The 14,406-nt window shown below is 44.6% G+C and overlaps 1 protein-coding gene across 11 annotated transcripts in view; it reads left to right on the top strand.

The window, feature by feature from the left end:
• SLC35F3 (solute carrier family 35 member F3) overlaps window positions 1-14,406 on the top strand; it is a 462,095-nt gene that overhangs the window by 365,340 nt on the left and 82,349 nt on the right. For all 11 annotated transcript variants that reach the window (XM_077894469.1, XM_077894467.1, XM_077894464.1 and 8 more), the window contains 2 exons: window positions 7,431-7,650; window positions 13,728-13,853. In XM_077894469.1, coding sequence (XP_077750595.1) covers window positions 7,431-7,650; window positions 13,728-13,853 — 346 coding nt within the window. The remainder of the gene's footprint in view (window positions 1-7,430; window positions 7,651-13,727; window positions 13,854-14,406) is intronic.

The raw sequence follows: 14,406 nt of genomic DNA, 5'->3' as shown, positions 1-14,406 counted from the left end.
GTGAAAGATGTGTATTTGAAAACCACACAGATGTTCCTGAGAGAAATTAAGAAGAGCCAAAACAAATGGAAAGACATTTAGTAGTCATTGATTGGAAAACTTAATATTGATAAGATAGCAGTACCTAAAATGATCTACAGATTTAACACAATCTCTATCAAAAATCCAGGAGCATTTTTTTCAAAATAGAATAATCCATCCTAAAATTCATATAGAATGTCAAGGAATTCCAAATAGCCAAAATAAAGATTGAAATAATGATGAAATATAATGATGATTCAATAATGATGAAAAATAAAAGCAAAATTAGAGGTTTCACATTTCTTGATTTCAAAACCTATTGTAAAGCTATGGTAATCAAAACTGACATGAAGTATGATACTGGCATAAAGACAGTTTTATAAATCAATGGAATAGAATAGAGAACCCAGAAATAAACGGACATATATGGTCAAACAATTTTTGGCAAGGATGCTAAGATTATTCAATGGGAAAAAAACTGTCTTTTCAACAAATAGTGCTAGGAAATTTTATGTTATGTAGATTTTACTACAATTTAAAAAAAATTTTAAAGAAAGAAAACAGAGAGACATAGGCAGCATGATTTTTTGAGTCCAAACTTAGGTGTACATGAGAATCATTTGGAAGTTTTAAAAAATACAGTGCAGTCACATTTTAATGCAAATTCACAACTACAAAATATAAGGATGACTCATGTTTCATTTATGCAAAAAATTCAAATAATGTGGCTCCCTCAAGATTTTAAAAGTTAAACAAGAATCACAATATCAACTCTGGGAGCCCAAGGGAACTAGAAATGCCAGGTGGCGATGTTAACATTAGCTGGCAAACAGAAAGGCAGTATACTATGGGAAAACTAATCAAGATTTCTAAATTGTGATTTAGAAATGGAATGTTGTCAAGAATGTACCCCTTCTATAAACTGCACCATTGTCTATAGGATTCTAGGCCCCTTACTAGACAATTTGATCAAGCGTACCTAGGGTTGAATCCAAGCAATCTATATTTTTAAAGATCCTTGGGAAAAAAAATAAAATAAAAGATCCTTGGAATTTCTAAGACTAATGGTCTATGCATCATTGTTTGAACACCACTGGTCTTCCATAAAGGAATAAGCACATTCATTCTGTTAAAAAAAATTATTGACATACATTACGTCTTAGGCTATGAAGACATAAGGTGAAGCAAAAGTATAATGATCACATGGTGGTTATGCCTTAGAGAAGAAGTCAGATGATTAAATAACCAGTTATAGTAAAGTGCAGTTATAATAGAGGGTCATGTATGTATGATAAGGATTACCGGGTATGTGGGGAGTACGTATCGGGGGCACTTCACTGAAGAGGGCATATGGACTGGGACCCAATGGATGGAAGGACACCAACCAAAGAAAGAGGGGAAAAGTAAGAATGTTTCAGGAAAAGGAAACAGAGAACCCATTGAGACCTGGTGCAGAGGGAGAAAGAGCACTAAATTCACAGAACTAAAATGAGTTCAAGCTGAGGGAAATTCAGAGCAAGGATGGAGAAGTGGTGATACATAAATCTAAGGGTAAAGCTAGATCAGAGAGGACCTGGCACACCTTGTGGAGAGCTTGGCCATTATTCTAAGGGAAAGTAAGTGGAGAGGAGGATCTCTATGGCTAAAACATGGAGAATGTGATGGATTGGATTGAAGAAGAGACAGCAGTGGAGAGAAAAACTCAATTAGGTTTTAGCAGCAGTGGTCCAAGTGAGAGGAGAAGAGGTATGGGCCAGCATAATGGCCATAGGAATGAGATACTTAAGAGAAATAATCTATATGCCTTAGTGATGAATTAGATGTGAAAAGGGAAAAGAAGTTAAGAATGATTCCCGAGAATGCAGCCTGAGCAGAAATATGAATCATGAGTACCATGTTGCAATTGAAGGTGGAGGGGGAAGATATTGCATCCATTTGGGAAGGCCAAATTTGAGTTGTCTGGGATGTCCAGGATGCAGGATGGTATCCAACAGAAGAGATGTCTTAACTAGAGAATCATCAGTTGAGCTTTGAAACCAGAATAGTAGATGAGGTTGCTCAGTGACTGCTTGCAGAATAAAGAGAGGAAGAAGTAGAAGAGAAATCTAGGAAAACACTAAAGAAGTCTTTTGAAGGAAGCCTTGTAAGTGTGTAGAGGGGTTGGAGGACACCAAGAGGGGTATGTTGAGTTAGAAGCCAAGAAGGATGGATATTTGAGGAGGAATAGCCTATTGGATTTAGCAGTGCAGAGCTTGTTAGTAATCTGTCTAAGGGTTTGGGTGAGAGGCCCGAGTGACACGGGGTTAGTAAGCAGAGGAATGAGAGGCAGTCATGGCAGACGTGAGTGTAGACAACCATTCTGAGAAAGCTTGGCTCTGAAAGATGGGATGAGGGAAGACGGGGCTGACAAGATGCTTTCACTTTGGGGTGTATTTTAAGGTTGGTGAGGCTTACACCTATCTAAATGGTGATAGAAAGGATTCAAAAGAGAGGGAGGATCATTGAGGGTTCATTGGGGAGTGAACACAGGCTACAGGTCTGGTTCCACCACTGTCTGAACTTGAGAGCATCATTTGTTCTGTCTGGACTTGCAGGGCTCTGCATCTTTATCTGTAACTTGCAGGGCTCTAAATCTTTGGTTTTTCAAACTGCACTGCTCAGAACTGTCTCAGGGCACTCAGCTTCAGCCACAGCAACTTGATCTCTCTCTTGTGTTTTTAAATAATTTTTTATTTCTAGCAATTTAATAGATGTAAATACTTTGGAAATGCAAAATAGCAGTAAAAGAATCTTAAGAAAAACAGCAACCCCTGTTCACACCTGCTCACTCTCAGCCACTCCCAGTTCTTGTGATATTTATGCCAATTTACGTAAATTAAAGTCTCATCTCCGTGTTTCTTAAGTGTAGGCATCTATTGATTTCTGTCCCATCCTATGCTCACTTGCCCTGACTCTGTTTCTTCCGATGTAATGCTACCCCAATGTTTGGTTAACAGTGTTTTCACTATTATCATCATGCAAATATTGCTCACCAGCTCTGTCTCCCTTTGTAAGCAACCTGTCATTTCTCCTGCCAGTAACATTTGCCTCTTTTGTCTTGTTTGCCCTGATTTCCATTAATGATTGCTATTTTTTCCTGAATGTTCTTCCATCTCAAAAACCTATCAATATACTCCACATGCTGGTGTAATCACAAGACTTCCTTGGAGGCTCCACTCCCAGACACATGCGTGGTCTACCATGGAGCCTCTCCCTGGCACTAGCTTTGACTCTTGGCTGTGTTGAAGCCGTGCCCTCTGCTGCCATACCTTCCTCTTTCTTGGTTTATGCCCTTATTCTGGTGCAGCCTGTCCTCTAGTGGCATAGGAGTCAGTGTTTTCGAGTTCTGCATAACTGAAAATCTTTATTCTCCATCCCATTTGATTGATAGTTGGCTGGTTGTAGAATTCTGGCTTGCAAAAAAAAAAAAATCCATTGAAAAATGGTAAGGTCATTATTGTTTCATTTCTGTTTTCATTGTTGAGATGTCAGATGCTACACAATTTCCTACCCCTTGAACCTATTGGGTTTAAAGCTCTTGGGAGCTTTTTATTTTTGTTTTTATCCCTTCGTGTCACAGGGATGTGCCTTGTTTTGGTTCTTTCTTCATTCATTTGTCTTGATACCTGGTAGGTCCTTTTGTTACAAAGACTCATATCCTACGTTTCTAAAGAACTCTCTCAATTTACATCTTATAATTTTCTCCATTTCACTTTCCCCATTTTCTCTTTCTAGAGCTTCTTTTAGTTTAATATTGGACCTTCTGGCTTGGCCTTCTAATTTTATTCTCTCTCTCTGTCTCTCTCTCTCATGGAAGATTATCTTGGCTTTATATTCCAACTCTTCTACTTAATTCCTTTTACTTATCCATCCTTTATTTAATTTCTAAGATTATTTCCTTTTTTATAACCATTCATTCTTGTTTCATTGGTACATTTCTTCTCTTCTTTCTCCAAGGACATTCTCTCCCCCCCAATCCTAACTATAAATCCTACCTATGCTTGAAGGTTCAGCTCAAAATCCATATCTTGTATGAGGCCTTCTCCAGTCAGTTCAAATCTCTCCACTAAACATGAATTCTATAGCTTTATTACATTCTACACCACTGAATGAATATATGATTATATTTAAACTTACACTGCTTTCTGTTGAGGAAATCAGTTGTATCTCCTCAATCACATTATAATCTCAAGAGCAGGGAATGTTTACTTGTTATTTTTTTAATATTTTATTTATTTATTCATGAGAGACACAGAGAAAGAGAGAAAGAGAGAAACAGAGACACAGACAGAGGGAGAAGCAGGCTCCATGCAGGGAGCCTGGTGTGGGACTCGATCCCAGGACTCCAGGGTCATGCCCTGGGCTGAAGGCAGACGTTAAGCCACTGAGCCACCCAGGGATCCCCTGTTCACTTGTTCTGTATCAGCCATAGTACCTTGTCTAGAATTGTGGATATAACAAGTGATAAACAAGTGCTTACTGATTTGAAAAAAAAATGATTGGCCATCTAAATCCACCAAACCAGGCTATCCTAGTGAGTGTTCTTTAAAAAAAAAAAAAAAAAAGATTTTATTTATTCATAAGAGACACACACAGAGAGGCAGAGACATAGGCAGAAGGAGAAGCAGGCTCCCTGCAGGGAGCCTGATATGGGACTCGATTTCAGGACCCCAGGATCACAACCTGAGCCAAAGGCAGACATTTAAGCACTGAACCACCCAAGTGTCCCTAGTCAGGGTTCTTTAAAGAGTACCAAGAGCATAGGTATTTGTCAAATAATATGTGTAGAACTTACAGATTTTTATAATTTTTCCAGTCTTTCACAGGGTTTCATTCATATCTAATTCAAGGGCAATATTTTAGTGACTTACTTTTATTGACTCTTCCCTGAAATACTCAGCTCAGATTTCATAGGAAAAACACAACTTTCTTTTCTCACTCATATTTCATTAGTTTAGGAAATATTTAATAAATTATGCAATTGAAATAACCAAGAACAATTGGCACAAGCAAGATTGGAAACAAACAACATCTAAAACTTGGCCAAACACATGACTAAGTTGGTAGGAATCAAAGGACTTGGGCATGCTGAAGAGTAACCTACCAGCCTTGGGCACTTAGCTGCCGAGGAAGGAAGGGCATTCAACTGTCGTGTCATTTAAATGGAAATCAGTCAAGAGAGTATCTATTATATTCTATTCTCTGTATAAGAAGAAGAAGTATCTGGAAGAAATGAATTTGTGCTCATCATCTATCTTGGGTCCCCTTGCAATCAAGGGTATATGTGGGCAACCCAGCTGACACAGATTAGTGTACAGTCTTTGGTCTGAAAGCAATGCTAGGCTTACTGGCTCAGGGGCCAATCATCTTTGTCTCCTTAGAACCAAGATCTGCCCACTTGAGCTGTACTCCTCCGTCATGAGCCTACAAAGGGCCAACAGAGCTCTGCTGGGCCCAGAAATCTTACCATTTCCATCTCCAGGATGGATCTCTCTTCCCCACCACTTCTACAACCATCACACATTGGAAGAATCACACGTAGATTCTCAGAGAGGACATAAGGTTGCCCAATTGACTTTGGATGGCCCCTGCCACAGTATGAATCACTTCTTTTTAATATTCTGGGGAACTTGGAAATCCTATATGCATTGTGGTCCCTTAAGAAGGGTAACCTCTAAGTAGAGTAAAAATAGGTTGACATTAGGGGGCACCTGGACTAGGTGTCTGACTCTTGCTATCAGCTCAGTTCTCAATCTCAGGGTCCTGAGTTCAATCCCTGCATTGGGCTCTGTGCTGGGTATGGAGCCACTTTTTAAAAAACGTAAAATAGGTTGACATTAATGGCAGGAAAGATTTGTATTTCCTGTCGATCATGCTGAAAGGACTGGTACCACTTTATAGCTTCTAAAAATCACAGGTATGAAGGAAGCCATCCCTGGTCACTGTCTTTGAGGGAGAGAAGGCACCTGAGAGAACCCCCTATAAAATATTGTATTTAAATTGTGCAGCAAGAGAAATACCAGCCAATCAGATGAGAGTTTTGTCTACATATACATAAACTTAGTGATTCAAATGTTTTCTCTGGTGCTGGTTTAAAGCAACATAGGACTCTGAGTTCAGTGAAAGGTAATGAATTTCCTGTTTCTTCTGTGGCTATCCCACAGTCAGATAATGAACAAAGGTTGATTTCAGTTTGGACTGATGATAAGAACAAATTAAATTACATTTTAAAAGTACTCCAAATGCCCTTCTACTCTTGTTTTTAATTTTTCTCCTTTCCTGCTGCATTTTAATCTTAAGTGGCAGAGGCCACATCTGTTCTCCCAGACTGGGGTATTTGGCTATTTGGCTTATTCTAGTTTTATCTTTTCTTTCACTGACTCCCATCGTCGCTCACTGGTGCATCAGCTGCACTGGGCCCTGTTGTGAGTCTGGATATTGGCAGCCATAGGACCCGCACTCCTTGCCCATCTATCTTCTAGTCTGGCTGTCAGGACAGCAGAACAATGACCTTGGCTCCCCAGAAGTGCAGGTAACTGTCTGTAGACCAAACTTTCCTCAGGAGTCTCTCCACTCTAAATACCCCCTGGTCTCTTCTGCTACCTTCTTCTGTGGGTAGAAGGGTGGCTTTGTTTTTCTGAAATGGTTTTTCGTACACTGGTGGTCCTTTCCCCTGGAGTCCAGAATGGCATCGAAAACATTCCTTCTCTACCTGTTTCCTCTCTGTTCAGATGCTGAACTCTTGGATATGTGCTAAGTTTCTCAGGTGGCATGGAGACCTGAACTTCTCTGTGGTGGAAAAACAGATTCTAAAAACAGCCTCATGGAGAAAATGAACAGAGCATTAACACTAGTTGTATCACAACCAAAACGTATTAGATGCACCCAAGAATTGACTGCCCCTGCCTGATCACAAGACAATTCCAGCTGGAGACAAACTGTTTAAAAATACGTTTCAGTGAGTTCTTTTCAAGTATGCTCCCCCCCCGCCCCCGCCCAAAACAGAGGTCTAGTGACTTCCTTCTCTTACCAAAAAAGTGACAATTCCTGTCAGTCGCCATGGAACTGGGTCCTTTTCAGGTCAGACAATCCCAACACTACACTGCTTTCTGTCTAGAACCATTGGTTCCAAACATAGTACAAACAGAAGGAATAAATCTATGATGTCAGGTCACCGTGGGACATTTTCTTCAATGGACTAAAGGAATAGATCAAAGAGCTATTTAATAGATGTTCATAAAAAAATAATTAAAAAATAAGAATAAACAACTCCCCCCTTCCTAATTCGCTTTAAAAATGGGTATAGGGAAAAAAAATGGTCTGTCTCAATCCAAGAATATAATAACACTGCCTCTCTTTCCTTGTTTTAGGGAATGCTGTCGATTTTTTGGAGACAATGGCTTGACTTTGAAGGTGTTTTTTACCAAGGCAGCACCCTTTGGTGTTCTTTGGACACTCACAAACTACCTGTACTTACATGCAATAAAGAAAGTGAACACTACGGATGTCTCCGTGTTGTTCTGCTGCAACAAAGCTTTTGTGTTCTTGCTCTCATGGATCGTTCTCAGGGACAGGTTCATGGGAGTGAGGGTAAGTTCCTTATTATCTGTCTTCCTCCCTCACTGGGTCATGTCAACCAAAACCTGCCCATTGGCTTGCTTAGCTCCATATCATAAGCATAAACTGCTGACCACTCTCCTTCTGATTTGCAGCAGAGAAGGAGCCCGGCTCTCGGTGTGCCTTGCAAACTTTCTTGCTTGCAAACCATACTCGACAAGCATTCATTAAAGCACCTTTCATTTCAAGCATTTCAACAAGCATTCCCTAAAGTGTGTGCCCGTCGGGGACCCAACCTGGGGATGGCAATGAACTCCCCTCTGTGCGTCCTCTCCCCGCTCTGTCACAGGCAGCAGCGCCCTGCAGCCCGGAGCTCTGTGCTAATCCTGTCACTCTTTGCTTAGGATGTATGTGAAAGCCTGGGGAATCCTTCTGCATCCACACGGACGCACCGTCTGGGACGTGCGTGAGCTCCGTCTGGACTGTGTGTGCAAAGCCAAAGTGGGCCAGATACGCTTGTGCTAAATCCAGATGGTGGAGGGGCAGGTTCCTTTCCTTCACACCCCAGGCGAGGGGAGAGTGAGACTGTCCTCAAATGACCTCTTGTCGTCAGACTCAGCAAATCCCATTAAAATCTAGTCAAACTCCGCTAGTCAGATTTCCTAACAGTGGTGTGAAATAGGATTATGCGACATATACAGGGACTCACCCTGAATAAAAGGAACGAGGTGACAAGTTCATTTCAATAGAATCCTGGTGACTTCTGCTTGTCTCCCTCTGGTGGCCAGGAGCTGCTACTGCCCCATCACCCCCTCGCCACAAACAGGGACAAAAGAGGATTGGGCCCTGCAGCCAGTTCTCTCTGTAGTCAGGGGGGCATCCCTAACTGCTTCCTGCACTGTCAGGCCATGTGGGCCTGCGACGCAGCTGAGAGCCCTTTGGATGGGCGGTCCCATTCCAGAGAGCTGTGCTGGCACCTGGCAAGGGGCAGACTCCAGGCCCCCTCTTGGGTCCTCTGCTCATTGTCCTGCGAACAATGACATCACCCTGGTGGAGGATTCACACCCACCTAGTTACTCAAACAGCAGTGGGGACATGAGTCAACTGCTGAGGAGTATTTTTAGTTTGCAGTAGGGGGAAAATTTGTTTTGAGGCTTAGTGTTTAATTTTGGAATAAAAACTCACTCACTGTGCTAACCACCCAGAAAAGCTTCCGGCAAATAAATGATCTAATACATCTCCACAAGAAATGCAAGTAATCTTTCCAACAGCCTGCCTGCCTGGACTCTGGAGAGTCAGGAGTTCTGGTGCCCTTTGTGCTTTTATTTGGATGCAAAATGCCAAGGGAATTCATGAAACTTTCAGCAGGACTCTGATGTCCAAAACAAATTCCAGAGGAGACCCTCTTCATAGGGAAGAGAAATTTCAAGGTGAATTCTGCCTCTAAGCAGGATTTTTTTTTTTTTTTTGAGGTTAAGAGGAAGGGTTGGAAAATACTTGAAGCCCTCCTAGATTCAGAGAACAAAATGACACACTCCGATCTTTTCTTTGTTGCTCTTCATGGATAAGAGGGTTTTCTCCTGATACCCACAAGCAGTGAGCCGGCCTAGCCATCCATTCCCCTTCCCTGAGGGCCTGAGAGTCAGATAGAAGATGAAGGAGCATCAATATTATGTTTGTGGGAAGAGACAGCACAGAGCACCTGTGTTTACTAAGACAATTACTCAAATCACAAAGGCTGTGGTTTCTGCGAAGCATCAACTGGTCCAGGTCCCACGGACTGACCAAGAAGCAGCAAACATATCTTCTCCTGCTGGAGAGATCCCGGCCAACTACGGCATCAGAGGCAGACTGTCCAAGGGAGCCCAGGTTGGCCGCTGCGTCACCCTTCCACTCTGTGCTTAGATGTGCTCTCCGGGTGTTCCCTAGCTCTCCAGACTAAGGCTTCCTGATGCAATAGGGAGGTGCTCTAGTTTAGAGTCTAGTGATGAGGGCTTGAGTCTTGAATCCACTCTTATAAGCTGTTGGGCCTTGAGCAAGTTACTTAATGTCTCTGAGCCTCTGTGACCTCATGTTAAAATAGGTTACTACTCATTTTGGAGAAGAGTTGTGAGAATAAAATAAAATGATGTATGCCTGGCACATAAAATTTGGTAGCTGTTCTTTCTCAGTGTTATTTTTCTTGTTCCTTCTCCCTTGGAGGGGCCTGTTGGATCAGCCCAGCTCTTTTGGTGAGAGTGTCTGAAGCTGGCAGATGTCTAAGGAGGCAGTTTTGTGTAGCAAAAGTAGCAGTAGAATGAGAACAAATAGAAGTCTGGGGGCATGAAGTATGGCCTCTACTAAAGCCGAAGCCCACCCAGCTGTTGTCAGCAGCTGGACAGAGAAAGGGTGGGCTGGTTGAGACCATCCCTCACCCACAACTCAGGGAAAACAGAAGATGGGAGCCTCTGTTTGCTGAGCAGCTGATCGTAATTGCCCACAGTAGTCAGGGCTTTCCAACCAGGAGGGACTGATGCAGGAGAAAGGTGGCACGCTGAGAGATTGTTCCCATGGGCCCTCGAACCACCCCTCACCCCCAGCACATTCCTGGGGAGCCTGTGCCTTTTCCAGGACCAGTTTCTTTTTTTTTTTTTTTCAATTTTTATTTATTTATGATAGTCCCAGAGAGAGAGAGAGAGGCAGAGACATAGGCCGAGGGAGAAGCAGGCTCCATGTACCGGGAGCCCAATGTGGGATTCGATCCCGGGTCTCCAGGATCGCGCCCTGGGCCAAAGGCAGGCGCCAAACCGCTGCGCCACCCAGGGATCCTGCCAGGACCAGTTTCTATCTCAGATTCTAGCCCGTGTTTTCAATAGTTACAGCACTCTCATTGTCTCACGAGGGGCCATCCCTGAACCGGAGCTCCAGCGTCTGATCCCCACCACCTTTGTGTTTGACCCCCACCTGAGATGGCACGGGGTGGGGCACAGAGCATGAGGGGAGCACTGGGCGGCTCATGGCTGGCCCCTTCCCATGCTGTGAAATCAGAAGGGTCAACCTGAAGATCCCCAGCAAACTCTAATAGTCTGAGTGGCTAAGAGCAGCCGGGAGCTGGGAGGGGAAGTGTCAGGGGAAGTATATTTAAAATTTGTCTTTTCCATTTCCCAGAATTGTCCTCAGATTGCACACATCCCCAGGGCAGCACCTGGGGCTTGGTTTGGTGGCGGACACGCAGCCCATCACAGTGAGCGGAGAGGGGAGCAGTGCTGTCTGAGAGGTGGTCACACTGTGCGGCGCCCACCTGTCTCTTCTTCCGTGACACCCAAGGGCTTCACCTCCTTCCCCTTAGCCTGACATGGGAGAGGGAGCAGTGTGGCCATGGGGGATGCAGGGCACATCACGGGGTTGCTGGGGCTCTGAGTCCAGAGCTCTGGGGTCCGGGCAGGCTCCGGTGGGTTCGCCATGCGAGGTGAGGCCACCACGCTGGCCTTGGTGTCTCCGGTGCCTACACTTCTTTCCCTGCAACAGAAGTAGACACAGCGGCTCTCACCCTTCTGGGTCCCAGGGCCACTGTGGCCCATCGGTCTGAAACCCCGAGTCCCTGCTTTGAGACAGGTCAATGAGATATGTAGAGGGGGTGGGGAAAGGTGGGAGAAGGGAGAGGCAGGGGGAAATTCAGTTGTTTACTTTTCTTAATTTCCTCCTCAAACTCAGGATTCTCCCCCAGGGACACCCTGATCTAGAAGATGGAGGGGCGTGTGAAACCAGGACGGGCAAGACTGGCCTTCCTGGAGGGGACGTGGTAGTGCAGGAAATAGGCAGCAAAACATTTCCGGGTGTAAACCAAGAAACCCCAATACATTATGATATAAATGTACAGTGTGCGTGTAGTTTTTAATGATAGCACTGGGATCTTGAAAGGAATGTCAGACTTGATGCCCCCCAAACCCATACAGCTCTGCTCTGCTGTCAGGGGCATTAAGGCTTAATGTCTCTAGCACTTTGGGTGAACCCCAGGCTCAGGGCTGCTGGTCCCTGGAGAATGGGTGCCCCACATGGAGCAGGGACTCCCAAGAGGAGAACTGGAGGTGTGAGCAGGACCACCACAGTCCCCTGGTACCACCTGTCACAATGAACTCTGGGCGCCTGGGCTCCTCAAGGAGGACTGGACAGCTTTGCCTCTTAACCCCTCCAGCCCCCTGCGTCACAGCACAACCCCGGGCGGGGGCGGGCTGGGGGAGCTTGTAGCCCTTTATTATTGAATCAGTAGAGAAGATAGAGGAAGAGGCTAGAGACCAGCCTTGTAAGTCCTGCGGGGAAAATAAACCCCTGGGTTCCTTCATTTTCTTGAAACTTCAGCCCCAACTTGAGTCCAAAGATTCAAGTTCCTGGAGAGGCACCAAATCATCTGAAATTCAGGTATATTCTTCCCTCCTTCTTTTTTCAATTTTTTCTCTCCATGTGGACCTCCTTTGACTAGCCAGGTTGACCCGTCTCAAGCAGCATCTTTGCATTATATGTGTCCTCAGAAGCCACCTCTTTCCCAACCTGCTTTGTCACTTGCCCCTTCCTTCTCCTGGAAGGAAGAAAAAAATGGTTATTGCCTTACTATCTCTGTTTCTTTCTCTTCACAAACAGTTGTACCTGGTACAGGTAGCATTTGAATATGAAACATAATCAGTGTGTGATCCAGAATGCGGCCTCTAACCAGTGAGTTATGAAACCAAAAAGAACAAGTAGACAGACCCCTGGCCTGGCACTCCTCTAGTAAATGACCATCACCTGCTCCCTCCAGAGCCTCTGTGTTGCATGGGCACATTTATCACTACATGAAAATATTGCACAAGGAATATACTAGAAGTATGTAACCCACTGTGTGAGACTCAACCACATGGCCTTTCATTAACCTGAAAATGTTATGGTTAAGCCACAAAGGAAACCTCAATTCAAACCTCAGAGTATGGTTGGCGGCGGCGTATTATGTGAATCATACTTTCCTGTTTTTATATATATAAACGCTGACTTTGCCATCAGACAGACCTGAAATTCTACATCCCCTGCTCAGCCACATACCGGCTCTGGGACTTTGGGCAAGTGACATAATATCTCTGAGCCAACATTTTCGTGTCTACAAAATGAAATGAATGATAGTATCTACCTATTTTGAGGATCAAGTAAGAAAATGTGACCAATTAGTAAATGGTGGCTCTTTGAGATTGTTACAGGAAGCAGAGGTCAATTTTGAATGATCTATTAAGAGAGATAAAGCTCTCGGTGAATCCAGTAGTGGAAACACATGTCCTGGCTTTCCTGTGTTCTGCCTACGGCACCCCCTCCTCACTTCGCACCAGCAACATTGACACAGCTCCATGACCACCTGAGGTTAGAACGTGGATGTATTCTCTGTGCACTTCTCCTTTGCAAAACATTATCCCAAGTAGTTAGCATCCTGTGTAATCGGACAGTTTTACTTTGCACAGCAGCAGGAACGTGTACATCTCCCAGGAGCATCCATTCATCATGAGAAGTCTGTATCTGGACAATAACAGGATTAAAGGGGGGGCCATGGGAGGATGGCTCTGCCACAGCTAAGAAAAGGAACAGTACCCCCAGGGTTAAGACACCGTAGCCCTTTGGCATGTGACACTCACTCCCTCAGAAGACCCTACTGCTGGCCTGTTAAGCGGAGCCAAGATCTGTGCCCTCTCTGTTGAGATACAAAGTACCCAAGAGCAAGATCACATGAGGTGCTTTCAGAAGGTTGGGCAGGAACCAGGGTCATTCCCAGGTTTGGTCTTTCAAACCGTGTCAGGGCCAGATCCCCCTGCTGTTGGCATTATGACCACCTCCTCCACAGCTTCCAAGAACCACAGAGATCATGTGGAACCACCACATGATGCTGAGCCACAGCACATCTTCTTGCCGCCAACTGTTCCAGGTGGTTCGATCACGCTAAGCTTTACTCAGCAAGAACAGAAATTTGGTTTGTTCTCCAGAGAACTGGAAAGGAGAAGCCACTCTTCCCTTGTATCACTGACTTCTTCCGAGAGTGTCCATCTCATTGGCCCTAAGGTGGCCCGTCAGATTCCTCACCACCTCCCTCACCACTGGTTTCTCCCCCTTCTGTGCAGATTGTGGCTGCCATCCTCGCCATTGCTGGGATCGTGATGATGACCTATGCAGATGGCTTCCACAGCCACTCTGTCATTGGCATAGCACTGGTGGTGGGCTCTGCATCCATGTCTGCCCTCTACAAGGTAAGTGCATGCAGAATAAGCTCTCTGGGGTGGCCCATTACATTTGGGGCATCTTTGATGGCACCCGTGCTTTCAGATGAGCAGCTGTTTTCAGCATGCAGACAGACTTGCCATGATGAGGCGTGCACCTGCTCTTGGCTTTGGCTCTCTAGACCTTTCCATCAGTGGCCATCTCTTTGCGGCATTGGGGATGAAATAGGTGGGAGAGGGGATGGGTAGCATCAGATTTTAGTGTAGTGGCTTCAGTGTTTGGCAAGGACTGGAGAAGGATCGGGACACCTGGGGGGCTGGCTCAGTATTTGGGGAAATGACTTCCCACCAGGTCTGACACAAAGATTTAAATATCTGGTGCAGCCTTGTCTTTGAAATCTTCTATCACATGGTTTTTGCAGCTACCAGTACCCAGCATGGGTCTGTATGCACTTTAAGCATTGCCCGTAGGCTGAATAAATAAGAGCCCGACTACTGTGACACAGAGATTATAACATATGTTTGACAAAATATTGGGAAACCCTGGAAGGCATGTCCCAACTGCAGCTCTGTTGGCATGGGG

This window comes from Canis aureus, chromosome 4, assembly GCF_053574225.1.
Source record: "Canis aureus isolate CA01 chromosome 4, VMU_Caureus_v.1.0, whole genome shotgun sequence".
Taxonomy (NCBI): Eukaryota; Metazoa; Chordata; class Mammalia; order Carnivora; family Canidae; genus Canis; species Canis aureus.
This window is presented reverse-complemented; position numbering and strand designations above follow the sequence as displayed.